The 15372-nt window shown below is 40.9% G+C and overlaps 1 protein-coding gene across 1 annotated transcript in view; it reads left to right on the forward strand.

Annotated features, from left to right (window-relative positions):
• myzap (myocardial zonula adherens protein) overlaps positions 1–14970 on the forward strand; it is a 19660-nt gene extending 4690 nt beyond the window's left edge. Inside the window, exons 3-17 of the mRNA XM_010795629.1 lie at positions 5015–5107; positions 5826–5990; positions 6104–6196; positions 6306–6419; positions 6522–6674; positions 6965–7090; positions 7299–7427; positions 7505–7599; positions 8257–8362; positions 9043–9126; positions 9399–9493; positions 9598–10222; positions 13438–13556; positions 13809–14378; positions 14533–14970. Of these exons, the coding sequence (XP_010793931.1) occupies positions 5015–5107; positions 5826–5990; positions 6104–6196; positions 6306–6419; positions 6522–6674; positions 6965–7090; positions 7299–7427; positions 7505–7599; positions 8257–8362; positions 9043–9126; positions 9399–9493; positions 9598–10222; positions 13438–13556; positions 13809–14378; positions 14533–14848 (2883 nt within the window). The 3' untranslated portion in view covers positions 14849–14970. The remainder of the gene's footprint in view (positions 1–5014; positions 5108–5825; positions 5991–6103; positions 6197–6305; positions 6420–6521; positions 6675–6964; positions 7091–7298; positions 7428–7504; positions 7600–8256; positions 8363–9042; positions 9127–9398; positions 9494–9597; positions 10223–13437; positions 13557–13808; positions 14379–14532) is intronic.
• Positions 14971–15372: the final 402 nt, after the last annotated feature.

A 15372-nucleotide genomic window follows, 5' to 3' on the forward strand; every position in this document is an offset into this window, starting at 1 on the left:
CAGTTTTTGCGTGGCTGTGTCTTTAGTTGAAAGCCCAGTGGCGATCTGCTCATCGAAATAATATGCTACAAAGGGGCGGACTGGCCATCTGTGTGTTGAACTTTCCTGTCGGCTACCAGACCGTAGTCACTGCGGTCAAGCCAGCCGTCTTGCGATTAGTTACAGGTTTACGGTAATGCAATAAAACAACTCTGGGAAGCTGGATTTCAAAGTAAAGGATGGCATGTGGTTCATTTCTATTATTTGCGATTGAGGAACAGGGTAATTTATGAGAATAATTGTAGGACTTATTGCTTCATAAACTTGTTGCACAAATACTATGAACTACTTTTACTGTGTACTTTTTGAGAATGGCAAAATTCCCTCCAGAGAACAAGAAGGAGCGTTTTTGTTTAACTTTGACGTGGGATAAAAAACATTTCTTCCATAAGTAGTTTATGAAACTGCCATGTTTGTACTTAGTACTTCTTAGACTACTTGCAAACATAATATGAACTACTTTTACTGTGTACTTTTTCAGTAATTTGAGTTTCAAGTCCTCTCCAGAGAACAAGAATTAGCATTTTTGTCAACTTTAATGTGATCTAAAAAACATTTCTTCCATAAGTAGTTTATGAGTCTGCCATGTTTGTACTTAGTTCTTCTTAGACTACTTGCACAAATAATATGAACTACTTTTACTGTGTACTTTTTCAGTAATTTGAGTTTCAAAGTCCCCTCCGGACAACAAGAAGGAGCATTTTCGTTTAACTTTGACGTGGGATAAAAAACATTTCTTCCATAAGTAGATTATGAAACTGCCATGTTTGTACTTAGTACTTCTTCGACTACTTGCACAAATAATATTAACTACTTTTACTGTGTACTTTTTGAGTAATTTGAGTTTCAAAGTCCCCTCCAGACAACAAGAAGGACCACATTAAAGTTGACAAAAATGCTCACTCCTTTCCTGTAAAATACAGGTCCAGCCCACACATATGCTCCATCAAGGACGGTGCTACAGGCCGCAAGGCAGTGCACTTACAACTACAATAAGCATGTTAATGTTAATCTAACAGCTCCGGTTCTCCACTAGCACNCCACACACACACTCAACAACCCACACACACCACCACACACCACACAACTCACACACACAACACCACCCACAACATCTCTAGACACCACAAGCCGGACCCAAAAGGCGGACAACGAGGGTGACAGGGCGTCTGCCGGGTACCGGGTACCCTCCCCCCGTCCTCGTAGGTTTGTTTCGCTCAATCCTGCTCTCACTTTATGTGTTATTGATTATGTCATCTCTTTGGTTTACAATCATGATCCTCTTTTATACGTGTTTATTTCATGGATCTTGGAGTTGTTTACGCTAGTTCTAGTTTCTTTAAACGGTACTGACCTGAATTCCATGGTAAATGAGAAGTGTATTAATTTACTGATGTAATTATATAGTATTGAACAATATAACCTATTAAATTGACTTTTGTATTAATTAACGTATGATAATGAATAGATAAACTTACTACATAATATAAGGAATATGTCACCGGGACGGAAAAAATAAACTACGTCGGGTGAGAAAAAGTTACAAGGGAAATAGCGAGACCTGAAACGGTCATTTACATGACGACTCCTGTGTTTCGCACGGGACCTAAGAGCACACACACACACACACACACACACACACACCCGCAGCCTGGCTGGGAGTTTGTGTGTGTGCTCACACACCGACTCATAGCCTCGCCGCGTCCCGCCGTTTCAGGGAGGAGAAATCGGCGGAGCTGCAGCTGAGAAAAGATTGAGTGTGTGTGTCCGTGGATTGGTCCATTTGGACCAGGGGTCGTCGTTATGTCACTTGGTTCCCGGAAGAAAAAAATGGAAAAAGAGAAATGTCCAACGAGGCGTTCTGGGGCAGCATAGACAGGTCTTCTCTGTGTTAGAGTTTTACTCGCTACAGGGTGTACTTTGAGGGCTTTGTGACTCTGCAGACCGTTTACATGCAGAAAAACCTTCATAACACACAAGGGGACGGGTGATAACTAGAAAAGCATGACATGTGTTTGCAAAACAAAAACATATTCACAGCAAACACAACTTAATGGAGTAAAAACAAGTCAAAAGACAAAAATCATTTCAATTATAATTTCTTGTGGTTGGGTGGGTCTGGCCAGACTTCTGTGAAGTAGAATGAGCTCTGGATGCTGTGCAGGAGAGCAGGCTTTATTAAAAGGGATTATATTGCTCTTTAGGGCTGAGAGAGCTGCTCCAGGTTTGAGTGGTCTGTTCATAGATTGAGCCGATGGTTTATAAATGACATTTGGAGACGTTGTGGGATGTTGAGAGAGGGATCACAATGAAGGGGGGGGGGGCTTTAGAGTTGATGATTACAGATTTAAAGAGTGAATAGGTGATAGGTCTTTCAGATGTGACTGGGGAGGGCGTTCCAGAGGGAGGGGTGTGTTGTTTGATGAGGTCACATGAGGTCACAGAGTTTATTTTCTGCAATATTCCAAAAGACAATAGAAAAATCCCATTGGGTTTTTGCCTGTATGATAGCAGCTGGTCTGCTGAAAGAAAACATGGAAACAATGTTTTTATAATTACTCTGACTGGCTGAAAGGTAGACACAGGTCCGCAATGCAAGTCTTAACCATAAGGTGTTTAGTAAAAATACCAATTTAAATTCCAAGAGCCACCAATTTGCTAGCTAGATAACTTACATTAGCTAGATAGCTTGCTAGATCAAGTCAAATCAAGTTTTATTTATATAGCACATTTTTAAAATGATTTTTGGTCGAGCCAAAGTGCTTTACATATAATAATTACCTTACAGTAAAGACACTTTACAGCAAATATAACAGCACAGTTTGTGCGGAATATCAGTATGAGAAAACGACACCCTCTGTCCTTAGACCCTCACATCGTACAAGGAAAAACTTCCGGAGAAAAAAAACCCCCACAGTTTAAAGGGAAAAATGGGAGAAACCTCAGGGAGAGCAACAGGAGGGATCCCTCTCATAGGCAGCGCGTGAGGCTCAGGTTTGGGAAGGCTAAATAACTTTTTTTTACCTGACGCTGCCCGCCCCGGAGTAAAGAGCGAAAACAGATCAACTCAATGAGAGCACCGCCTGCTGACCAATCAGAGCTGAGTGTGCGGAGTTTAAATCTATCAAGTCATATTACAGGAGAAAGGAAATACAGTTTAAACTGCCGTTGCAGAGAAGACGTCGACGTGTCGCACTTATCACACTGATATCACATCATCAATCAGATCATCGATCATATCACAATATTTCCTTATCTGAGTCAGCTTCTCGANTTAGACTACTTTTGCCCACAAATAAATATGAAACTACTTTACTGTGTACTTTTGAGTAAATTTGAGTTTTCAAAGTCCCTCCAGAGAACAAGATGACCACATTAAAGTTTGACAAAAATGCTCACTCCTTTCCTGTAAAATACAGGTCCAGCCCACACATATGCTCCATCAAGGACGGTGCTACAGGCCGCAAGGCAGTGCACTTACAACTACAATAAGCATGTTAATGTTAATCTAACAGCTCCGGTTCTCCACTAGCACCCCCCCCCCCATTTAGCATTTTGAAATGCTCCCAATTTCTGAGGTCTAAAGGTTGGCAAGTATGCATACTAAGCAACACATTAGGTTAAGGAAACACTCAACTCAAATGTAATTAAAGTCAGATCCACTCGTGTCTAAGATGGGGCAGTATCATAAAACTGTTGTACGCTTTCAAACACTCGGTAGTTTATTTATTTTTTAACCAGTTCTATATTCACCTTGCAGGTGCAACTATGTGGCTTGTATCCTGTCAGTACACTTGTCCCTGTTTGTGATTGGTCAAATACTGCTAACCCCGCCCCTTTCACGTGAACGCGCTCTCAGCTGGAGAGTGGAGAGAGAAACCCTGGCTTGATTTACCGAGTTGATAACCAGCGTAGGACCGCTTAGCGAGATCTCGTTTGTTAGGGTTTGTTAAGATAACTCAAACATATCCAGGGTCTGTTGAACTGGCTTCGTAGTACAGGGCACAGGTGGCTGCATAGCAGCGCTAATGTCAAAGACACAAACATTATATTTTTATTTTACCAGGATGCAGTGACACAAATATTTGGGAAGGCTTAGCTTTCCCTAGCCTACAGTACCCGCCGCCCCTGGAGCAGGTCATGTCCTGTAAGCAACAAAACAAAAGAAACCCATTTTGTTCCTTCCACCAAAATGACATGCCTGGAATCTCAGCCCCTAGCAGGTAAACATTGCATTGTGGTAAATATTGGCATTGTGCAAATCAAGGCTGAAGTGACAGCACATTGTTATTCTGAGCCCTCTATCAGATAGCAGGCCGCAGTGTTGTTAAAACATAAAGACGGCTGTTCTTCCCTCCCATCTGCTGGAATTCGCATCCGCCTATTAGCAGGCCTTCACCATTTCTCAACAGCACGTCCTCTGTAGATGAAGCGGTGGAGAAATGTGAGGCTCGGCTCTGTCCACGAGACAACACTGGCTGCTTTGTTCAAGTTCCTCCTCACTCTTATCTCTGAGAGATGTGGAGAGAGAAGCCCCTTTCTCTGCAGATGAGGGCTATCTATCTATCTATCTATCTATCTATCTATCTATCTATCTATCTATCTATCTGGACATTTGTCTTGCAAAAGCAATTAAAGTGAAAACAAGTTGATATGTCTTGATCATTTTAAAGACAGGCCCACTTCCAATACCCACCACATGATCTCCAATTAACTACTGTAAGTCACGTACCATTACAAATTGCAACTAAAAAAGAAGGATAACAGATTGCTTGCATTACGTGTCTTGTTGAGAGAGCAGCTTGTCTACCTGTGACGTGTGTACATTTAGCAAATTATAAGGTATCGGTGTTGTGGAATGTTTGCACAATAATAATAACACTTCTTTTGTAGATTTCTGAACTTCCAGGATCCTCACCTGGAATCAAGTGAATTTTCCACAACAGCAGTCTTGAATACTTGTTTGTCCCTTTAGACTGAGAAGGAGAAGGACGTCAGAGTGGCATGGAAGAAGAAGAATGGGCTGACCCAAAGAGGCAGGCCAGCTGGCAGGGAGTCTCCTCCGCAGGTAGACAGCAACATGCAGCACATGAATAATAGGCTGACACTACCACTACCTACGCCTGTGTGTCACTGACATCCCCATCGTAAAACACGCTTCACTGCACATACCTTCAGCCTGTCATTATAATGATTACATCGATATTCAACATAAACAGATGCTTGTAGATGACTGTAATAAATTAGATTTTTATTTTTATTTCCAACTGTATATAAACAGATTATTCTTTCTAATTCCCAGGCAAAACATTAGCCTCTTGCTCTACAGCACTACAATATTTAAAGAAATTGAATCTCTGTGCCCATGACTAAAACTGTCATTTTTTATTTAGTTATTGCATTGTTTAAAATGCTTCAATTCTCCCCTGCTGGTTTGCATCTGTTTTCATGGGTTGCCCGGCTGCTGGAAGTACAATAGGAAGACACGGCAGCAGCTCATGTACCGGGTTGCAGAAACATGACACCTCCAATACACCCTGCACTTTTTTCTATCTGTTTGTTCCCATCCTCCTGTTTCCAGTGCTCAGCAGCAGTAATGCTAGAAATACCTGAGCAAGTGTACAAATGCAGGCATGTGCATCGAGACACAAACATGTAATGCACTTAAAAGAGTGCATGCGTGCACATAAGCGAGCACACAATTACACAAACACAATGACAGCAGAAGTCAGCCTCAGTGGAGGGTGGCCACAGAAACCTGACCGCTGAGATCCTGTCTCCCTCAGCAGCTCGGAGACATGACCAATGGGGCGCAAGAGACCGCGCTGCAGAATCATGGGCCCAAAGTGTACGGCGTAGTGCAGAGGACGGGTTCGGACAGACAGCAGGAAGTGATGGCGCGCGAGTGGTCGGTCAATCACCTTCAGCGTGAGATGGAGTACATCAGGGAGGTGAGTGGAAACTAACACAGCAAGCATCTGGGCCTTCAGGTCCACACGTCATCTGTTCAAGGCAGCTATGTGTGTACAATGTCTGTTATGTAATATCTGTATGTTCTGTACAGGTGAGGGATTCTTTAGAGAAGGTGAGAGAGAAGATGTACGGGCAATTCGGAGGAATGCAGCAATCCATGCAGAGTCTTACACAGGAGATCATGGTAATTAATTATGTAACACTGTGGGACTTCTCCAAACTTCCTAATCAAACTCCAAGTGTGTCAAGCTGTGAATAAAGACTAAAATAGAGTCTGACATGCGTTTCTGCAGACTGCAAATTCACATCGGAGGAGTCTGGAGTCAGAGGTGAGGGTCCGGACGGAAGCCATGGACAGCTTCGATCAGATGAACAGCTCCCTTATAACTGCTAACATTGGCCTACAGGTAACAAATCAATGTCCTTGAGTGTATGTGAAGAGGGGTTCCTCGACAGCGGTGTGTCATTACAGAAAGAGATGGCTTGATAAATACAAGTTTCCTTTGCAGAAATCTCTTATAGAGAACTGTCAGAGAAGAGTGGACACGAGAGACGATGTGAAGAGTTTCCGCAGCACCAGTGAAAAAACACAAGAACAACTCAGAGAGAAGGAGAAGGAGCTGGAGGCCGCGCAGGTTGAAAACAAGACTTTAAGGCTGCAGGTAATCACACATCTATCTCACAAACATCAGAACACTACAGTAGAAATACCTGCTCTGGCACATTCATTGAGATACAGTACTTGTTACTCAGCTGGTGTGACAGAGATTGGTTCTAAAATTGTCTAATGAGTTAATAACATTGTAGATGGAAATTACTCATAAGAAAAGAGCAGTACAAGATTTACTGAAAGACTATCTCACTTCAGCACACGAACACATCAGCTGTATCTTCCATTCTAGTGTCAATATGGAATAATCAGCCTGATTCTTGCTCTGCTGTGATTGTCCAGGTGGAGTCTGCACAGGAGTCCAACAATCAGGCGCTGCAGGAGCTTTCAGCAAAGCTACAGCAGGAGTACGAGGAGAAGCTGCAGAATGAACAGCGGAATCACAGGGAGGAGATCGAAAACCTACAAGTCTGCATTCCTTACTATTTGTTCCTTAACTTATCAAAATGCTGTTTCAGTGCCAATATAAATAATTGTGTGAAGTTAAAAAGATTATGACGCAGTGATAAATGTTTTCCAAAGTGAAACCAACCTGACTGAGAAAAATGTAGATGCTACATTCTTGATTATCATTGAAGTTCATCGTCTAATCCTAAATGTATTGCCGCTCACACAGGCCCAACTAGATGAGTACATCAGGAGACTGGAGGAGGCCGAGGCAAACATCAGGATTGCAGAGGCCAAGATTGCTGACAGGGACCAGAGGATCATTGAACTGGAACGTCTACTTGAGTGTATGGAGAGGGTAAGGCAGTTTCTTTCCACAAAATAATCACCCTAGAATTACTTCAGATATTTTAACTTGAAAATTACTTTTCACAGGAAAAGACTCAGTTCCATAAGAAGCTGCAGGAATGTGAACAGCGTATTCGCTTGATGGAGCTTACAGACACAACTGATGCAACAGTCGCCAAAAAGTACGAAAATATTGTCGTTGTGAACAAACACCAGTATGACAAAAAGGGCTTAAACCAAATTCCACTTACTAGCTTTGTTTTTGAACTTTTAACATAACATAACAACCAGAAGCAGGTATCAAGTTGTCACTGAATTAGATCTGAATTAGATCTGAATTAGATCTTAACTTTTTTAAGTCATTTGTCAGGACAAAAAGTAGAACATCCTAAGAAAAGCTAATTGGAGGACCATAAGTTGTGACTATTTCCAAGTTCAGGAATACATTTTCATGCTTAAAGAAAGCCATCTTGTTTTGGCAGTACACTAATGACCTTTAGACACAGTAGTTCATTATGATTTGTAGTATTTCAATAAAGGCTGCAAAATGGTGGGCTGCAATTTCCCTCTTAAGTTTTTAACCTCAATAGACGTCAGCGCCTTCATTTGCCTAATCCACTCCCAGGAACTAATTTCCGGTGTGAACGCGATCTGTACTTAGTTCATGAGAACTAAAGAGTTCTCAGGAACCTTTGTGGGAAAAGTACTTGGTGTGAACGCGCCTAATCTGTGAAGCACCTGACCTGGCCACACATTTCTGGAAAAAGATTAACCCTGTTTTACCATCGTAATTAATATACAGTAAATGTGAGTTTAACTGATTGCTCGTTTCTGTTTAGGTCAAAAGAGCTGCTATCGGAATCTGTGGCTCTCCGTGAGAGAATCAAACACTTGAACGATATGGTGTTCTGCCAGCAGAGAAAAGTCAAAGGAATGATCGAGGAGGTGGGGAGGGTTTATTTATCTGTGTCTGAATCTGTGTGTGAATACTATTCAGGTCTTCTGTCCTACTTGTTTTTAAATAATGGGCGTGGATGAGATATCAGCTGAATAAGAAGGAATTTGTTTACCAAGCAGTGTATGGATGAGTTCAATGCACACAATGAATATAAAACGTAATAAATGTAACCCAGAGTCAATGAAAGGTGGGGTGTTACACTGGCTCAGTTAAACACTCAGGATTTAAAGATAAAGGGTTAGTGATTAAGATGCATTTTTAGTATCTTAGCTGACAATTCTTGAGTACATAAAACTGTTTGGTTTCCCTCATTAAGTAGGCTATCTACCATGGATTATTATTGGACTGTTTCTGTTGCCAATGGTAACACTTTGTTTGTATGGGTTTGACATTTCTGAATACTTTCCAAGAATATTCCTGAAAATAACTGTCATTTTGTAGTATATTTGGGGGAAAATAGGAACTGTGTTGAATTAGTACATCTCACAATACAGTCTTATAAAAGGGTACTACAAAGTATTTGTTGCACGGCATATCACACGGACATGCATCAATGTTAGATTTGTCTGCCAGCCAGCATACATATTTCCAATATGAAATGCATAATAAATGAATATGAGCTGACTGAAAACACATGATCATTGTTTCCAATCTCCTATTTGTTTAGGTTGGATCACTGCGAGCTAAAGTGGCTCAGAAGGACATGTTCATCTCAGAGCTTCTGGACAGAATTGCAATAGTGGAGTGTGAGGTAAGGCCAAAGACTGTTTATATAAAGGGTAGGACAGATGCTTCACTGTGTGTTAACTGTGTGCTTTAGTTTGGTGTGGCATGGTAATCTACTGCATGACAACAGCAAAGATCGTCTGGGTTGCTGTGAAATCTAAATGCTCAACTTTCAGCTATTTCTGTTTGGTTTCCTCATGTCACTGCACCTATCTAGTCACTTTCACATGGAAAGTGACTGCCATCCTTTGCATGTACCTGACCTGACAGTGTTGTTTCCTGTTTTCCTTTTCCCAGAATAATGAATTAGAAGACAAGCTGAAGTATTTTATGTCCACACAGAATAGGCGAGAAACCAACGAGATAGGAGTAGGGTGCAATCTGCTCCCTGGGTAAGAAGAAATGAAAGAAACCTGTTTTAGTAGCATCTGGTTTAATTTGGTGCATCATTTGGAGGTGATTTCTCACTCTTTGATGTCTGACTGTGCATCTGCAGACGTGAAGAAAAAAGGCATGATGTTGAACCTCCTGTTCACTATGAAGCAACTAATCTACATCCCATTCAACAACCACCACCTGTTAAACCTACTCCTCCAATGAAACCTCCATCATTCACTCTACCTGTGTTTCCCGAACACCCTCCACCCCCGATTCAACCTTCATCCCCCACTTTACCTCCAACTTTGATACAAACATCCTCCTCGACACAATCTTCTCCCTCCATGCAACCTTCATCTCCTACATCCCCCATTCAAACTCCATTCCACTCCCTATTAGCAACCACCCAACCCAGGACGTTCAGGTCTAATAACCCTCCACCCAGTAGGCTAGACTCCAGTTTACTGAGATACACTCCTGCGCAATACAGCCGGTACCTGCAGGCCAACTCCTCTGTACCGGGTGGGACGGTAAGCTACCCCCACCCGTCTGAATCTGAGCCTGCTGTCAGTCCAGTCCAGTCCGGGAGAGATGAGGTGGACGCAAAACCAAACACAGACACAAGATCAAGTCCTGAGGAATCCACTTCTTCCCCGTCCTCTCAACCAAGATCACGAGCACCTCAGGTTTATACAGCGTTCATGAAACTTATGGATATAACGGCAAATATAAACATAGATAGATCTTGAAGTCATAGTTTGACATGTTGTTGCTGAAAGGTGAATTAGTAGATTGATACCACTCGTAATTTTGAATGTAACTATGAAGCTAAAAAAGCAGCTAATTAGCTTAGCTTAGCAGAAAAATTGAAGAAAAAATAAATGTTAAGCTGGTCTGCAAACTCTTAAACTCTTTTTTTCAAATGTGTGATTTGTGAAAGACTATACGGGTGTTTAGATATCTTGGGCAAGAAGATGACTAAATTGTTAAATGGCCTACTGGTGGATTGTTGGACATCTGTGGGGACTTGAGTTATTGATCTCAGCCAAGAAATAGTGCAATCCAGCTAGTTATATCCCACATGTTCAGTCTTTATGCTAATCTTAGCTAAATGTATCTGCAATTACCGTACAGTAATATGTTGCTTCGGTTAAAGCTAAGCTAAGTGCAGTTACACATTAATCATACCAACAGTGGTATATTCTCTCTCTTCTAACTATTGGCAAACTATCAAATAAGCTTAATTTTCCAAAAATCTTGAAAAGTTTATTTAAAACTCAAATGTATTCATTCCTATTTCAAGGCTGGTTATCTTCCAAAAATAACTACAAGTGACATGCAAAATGTTTTGTGTAGCTTTTGAGCTCATGTTCTCATGTAGCACTATTATATGTAATAAAATGTGGCTTGTTGTAGGGTGTGTACATAATATAATACTCTGTAAAAGTATTTTGTAAATAATGTACTTATGGATAATGTTTCTTTGTCCACACTGAATGAAATCCACTTGTGTTGCTCACAGAGCGATGAGTATTCAGTCCTATATGAAGTTTGGTTATTGTTTATAGTCCTACAGTTTTATATTGGCTCTGTACAAATGAAATTAATATTGTTTTGGTATTGTCAACTTATGAACAAAATATGTATTACCTTGCTTTGTGCCTTTGTGAACATCCTACTATCTGATTCTGTTGGTGGGAATGAATCTCTATAATGAGTTGGCTACAGGGTAATCTAGTATATAATTGAAAGTACATTTATGTGCTAATGATAAGACTGTTTAATCACTTTAAATGTATATACCTTACTGAGGTGACTGCCATCCCTGAGCCAGAGGCACAAGTATTACCCAGCTGTTGTCTGCACTGCCGCAACTGTGTTTAAAAGAGCTTTATGATGTGCCTTTTCCTTATCGATATACATATCATACTGCAACTAATGATAACAGGCTAGCATATGTTTGTATAATAAAGACTTTACTGTGTAAGTACAACCTGTTTATGGCATCCCTTATATACCGTGCAACCTTATACATTTTCTCAGGCCTGTTTATGACTACTTCATTGTTCATTGATGTGAATCCCTCTGCCTTTAGGTATCATGCCTTTTTTTAATGGTTTGTATTCCTTCCATTCTAATGATTCAATTTCACACTTAATTTCACGTGTGAACCTATGGTGTGAACACTGAACTCTAGATTAACTTTAAAGTAAGGAAAAGTTCAGCAAATTTATTTGAGGAACTGTCTTCTGTACAGTGTTTATAATAATTATTTACACAGGCTTCATTATGCAAATCTGTAGTTGCCTGGTAACAACTTTTAATTGTTGTGTAAAGAAGATAGAATAGTTGACTTTGAGGCAAGACGTTGCGTTAGAACGGTTATTGGGATCAGTGATGTTGCAAGAAAATGTGTTGATTTACAAAAAAAAGAAACGTTCAAAAATGTTTAGAGCTGGGTGTAGTACGTTTTGACAAATGGACAAAATAGGTATGTGGCAAGATCAGGATTAGAAAGACAAAAGGTGTGCAGTTGGTGATATTATCAATAAAGTATAACATTCATGCTCAGGATCACATAGTGCAGCTTATGTAATGTCACTTTTTATTTGTTTGTTGGATTTTAATTACAACATGTGGAGAAAACTGCTAAATGTAAAACAGATATACATTTTTGACAGTGTCTGGTGATATCTTACTTGATACAAAGGACATTAATCACTATTGCATGCATTAAAGAAAATAGAGAAGCGACATAAAGAAAATAAAAGTATGTCCTTTCAAAATAATTGAAGAGGTAAAGTCTGCCAAGATGTTATTCCAACCATGCAGCTGCAGCCAAACGTTAAACTGACAGTGAACTCTGAGAGGGGACAATAAGGACACAGCTGTAACCTCTCGGTTGAAGTTGTGTCATTGTTTCATCCGCTGATAGAGAAATGGTTTGGCACAATGTTTGGGAAACATCCGGCCTGGCAAATGCAGCTGTGGAAATTCTGAGACTCTGAAACCTGTTCAGACCGACAGCTCTGATTGGAGAAAATAAAGAAATATATTACATAAAACCTAATGAGTTTATTGACATTTAATTATTGTTATTCTTAAGAAATGAAGGCACAGACAGAGTGAAGATGTTAGGCCACTCTATGATGCACTCTTGTGGTAAAACTACAGAAATGCATGCTTACAGGGTTTACAGTGACTTTGAGTACCTTTTAATGACGCCATGAGAATATTCCTCAAAATGGTGTTTCACATGTAAAATGTTTATGGTTGCAGGAGTCAACACTCTACAAACTGTCTTAAGGAATCTCATGTAAATATCTTTATACCAATTAATGTCTCATCACATTATCTTAATGCATCATATTTCGATTATCAAAAATACAAAGTAATACAAGCTAACAATCAAAACTGCAGAGACAAGTTGTCTTTGTATGATACATATTATTATTCTTTTTTAAGCATGAGTTATTGCGATGTTGTCTGTAATGTAATATGTGTAATGCATTGTCTTTTATCTGGACCCTGAGTCTGTGATAAAGTTTGGAAATCACAACTCTTGAAATCTATATGTAGTTTTAATAATGACTGAATTCTAACAACAGAGGGCAGCAAATCACCTTCCCTGGCTCAGCGTGACCTCTTCATGATGACATGAAGAAGAGCTGCAGTACTGTCCTGTACAACAGGGGCGCTGTGGCTACAGCTCACATTTCCGCACACGAAGAAGAAGAGTCCCACATTGAATTGTTGTGGTCTCATGTGTTGAATAAGTAAATCTGTCGCATTTACAGGTTTATTAAACTCTTTAACTTCAAAAGTATCTGTAAACAGCTAACTTTTGGGCTGGTTAACGTATGGTAAGAGTTTATGTCCAGCGTGTATAACTGAGACGTTAGCTCACACTGTTTGTGAATGTGTGTAGCTAATGTTAGCTAATGCTAGCTGTCAATAGCTAACAGTGATGTCCTCGTCGTGGACAGAGCGGCAGGGACGGGTGGGAGATCTGGGGAAACAGAGCAAAGAGGAGCTCCAAGAACTGCTTCTGCGACAGGAAAAGATACTCTCGAACACGTGAGTTTCATTATTATCATCCATAGTTTGTGCCGTCTATATATTATACCCGAGAGGGCTTAAGTTGTAGCTAAGTTTGTGACTAATGTTTGACTTCGTGGCGTATGTTGACATTCTTATAACAGAAGATGATGCTTTCCACAACTCCACAAATCATCTCTACTGTTGTAAACAAGCATAAGGCTCTCTCATATGGTAATAATGTCAACTGTTAGAATAAAACATCAGATAATGTTTTTGTGTTGTTCGTAGGAGGTTTTTACAGAGTCTTCCTGACAAAGGGAAAAAGATAAGAGAATTTGCAGAGAAAGTGCACCTTGCCATTGGACACTTTGATGAAGATGAGAAGAAACAGAGCCTGGTGTTTGCTGCCAGGAAAGAGTTACAGTCCAAGTACCAACATGCTTTCACTTCACACCGTGGTGTCCCCAACGCACCCACAGCCTCACAACAACACAGGCAAAGTGAGGCTGCTGCAGGAAATGCTGTCTCAGCTCAGGTGCAGGAAAGAAACACTTTGGACGAGCAACAGGACAAGTCTGACTCCAGAGAAGCTGCTCGTGAAACCATGGAGACTGCAGCGGCTGGGGCCTCTCTGAACTCTGATGAGCGAAAGAAAGACGGGGACCTTGTTGAGGCCTTTGAACGGGTCAGACTGTCTGAAACTACTACTGGTTTAAAAATCAAAGAACCAGTAAACGTCCCAGCAAGAGACAATTACTTTCTCAAAAAGCAAATACCAAATCAGCCTCACCATGTTACTCTCCTGGAAAGAACGGAGAACACTTCAGCACCCAGGAAGCAAAGATTTAAACCAAACCAGTGAGTTGACTTTTTTTCATGATGTTATAATAACTTTTGACATATACCAAAAAAGCGTATACATTTATGTAGATTTCATTCAGTAACAGTGTGTTATTTTTGCTTTATTTCATAGTTCTTATTTTAAATAAGATGTTCTCCACTGTGTTTTCAGGCTGCCCGAAAACACTCCATCAGGATCCTCATCACCCAGCCACTCTACTGGAGCCTCATCACCGCTATCAGCTCAGGCCAGGAGGGAGCGGGACAGAAAGCACCTGGATGACATCACTTCAGCCAAAATGCCTCCTCTGATCTACAGTCCGGCCAAGCTTCTGTCTCTGGACGAGTCCGCCTCACTACAGCAGGATCAAACCAGAAGGCAGCAGGTTAGTGCAGCCCTGCCCTCCACACTCTTATCTTATGCATCCAGTGTGTGTAGGCAGACGGAGGGGTCAGATAATTCCAGAAGCACATTTTCTCTCAAATGAAAAATACTCCTTACTATGCTGGGTAGTAACATGATGAAGTAACAATATTTGAGTGAATTACAAATATTTGGCAGACCAAAAACAGCCTTGTTCAAAAAATGAATGAAATTACAAGCAAGGAATTCAAGTTTGAGTAACAGGTGGATTATTTTAAGGGCTTATCAGACTTAAAGGTCCCATGTCATGCTTTTCCGGTTATTACCCGTCCCCTTGTGTGTTATGAAGGTTTTTCTGCATGTAAACGGTCTGCAGAGTCAAAACCCTCAAAGTACACTCTGTAGCGAGTAAAACTCTAACACAGAAAATACCTCCCCAAAACGCCTCGTTGGTGAAACGTCACTGTCCATTTGATTCTTCCGGGTAACTCATGATGTCATGCGTTACCCGGAACCAAATGGACCAATCCGTGGAGCCGTTACGTTACGTCCGCGGAGCCGTTACGTTAAGCCCCCGCTGATTGGTCCAAATTGACCAATCCACGGACTTCCTCACACACACACTCAGTGCATGCAGCTCTGCTGATC

This window comes from Notothenia coriiceps, unplaced genomic scaffold, assembly GCF_000735185.1.
Source record: "Notothenia coriiceps isolate Sejong01 unplaced genomic scaffold, NC01 NC01_scaffold00037246, whole genome shotgun sequence".
Lineage (NCBI taxonomy): Eukaryota > Metazoa > Chordata > Actinopteri > Perciformes > Nototheniidae > Notothenia > Notothenia coriiceps.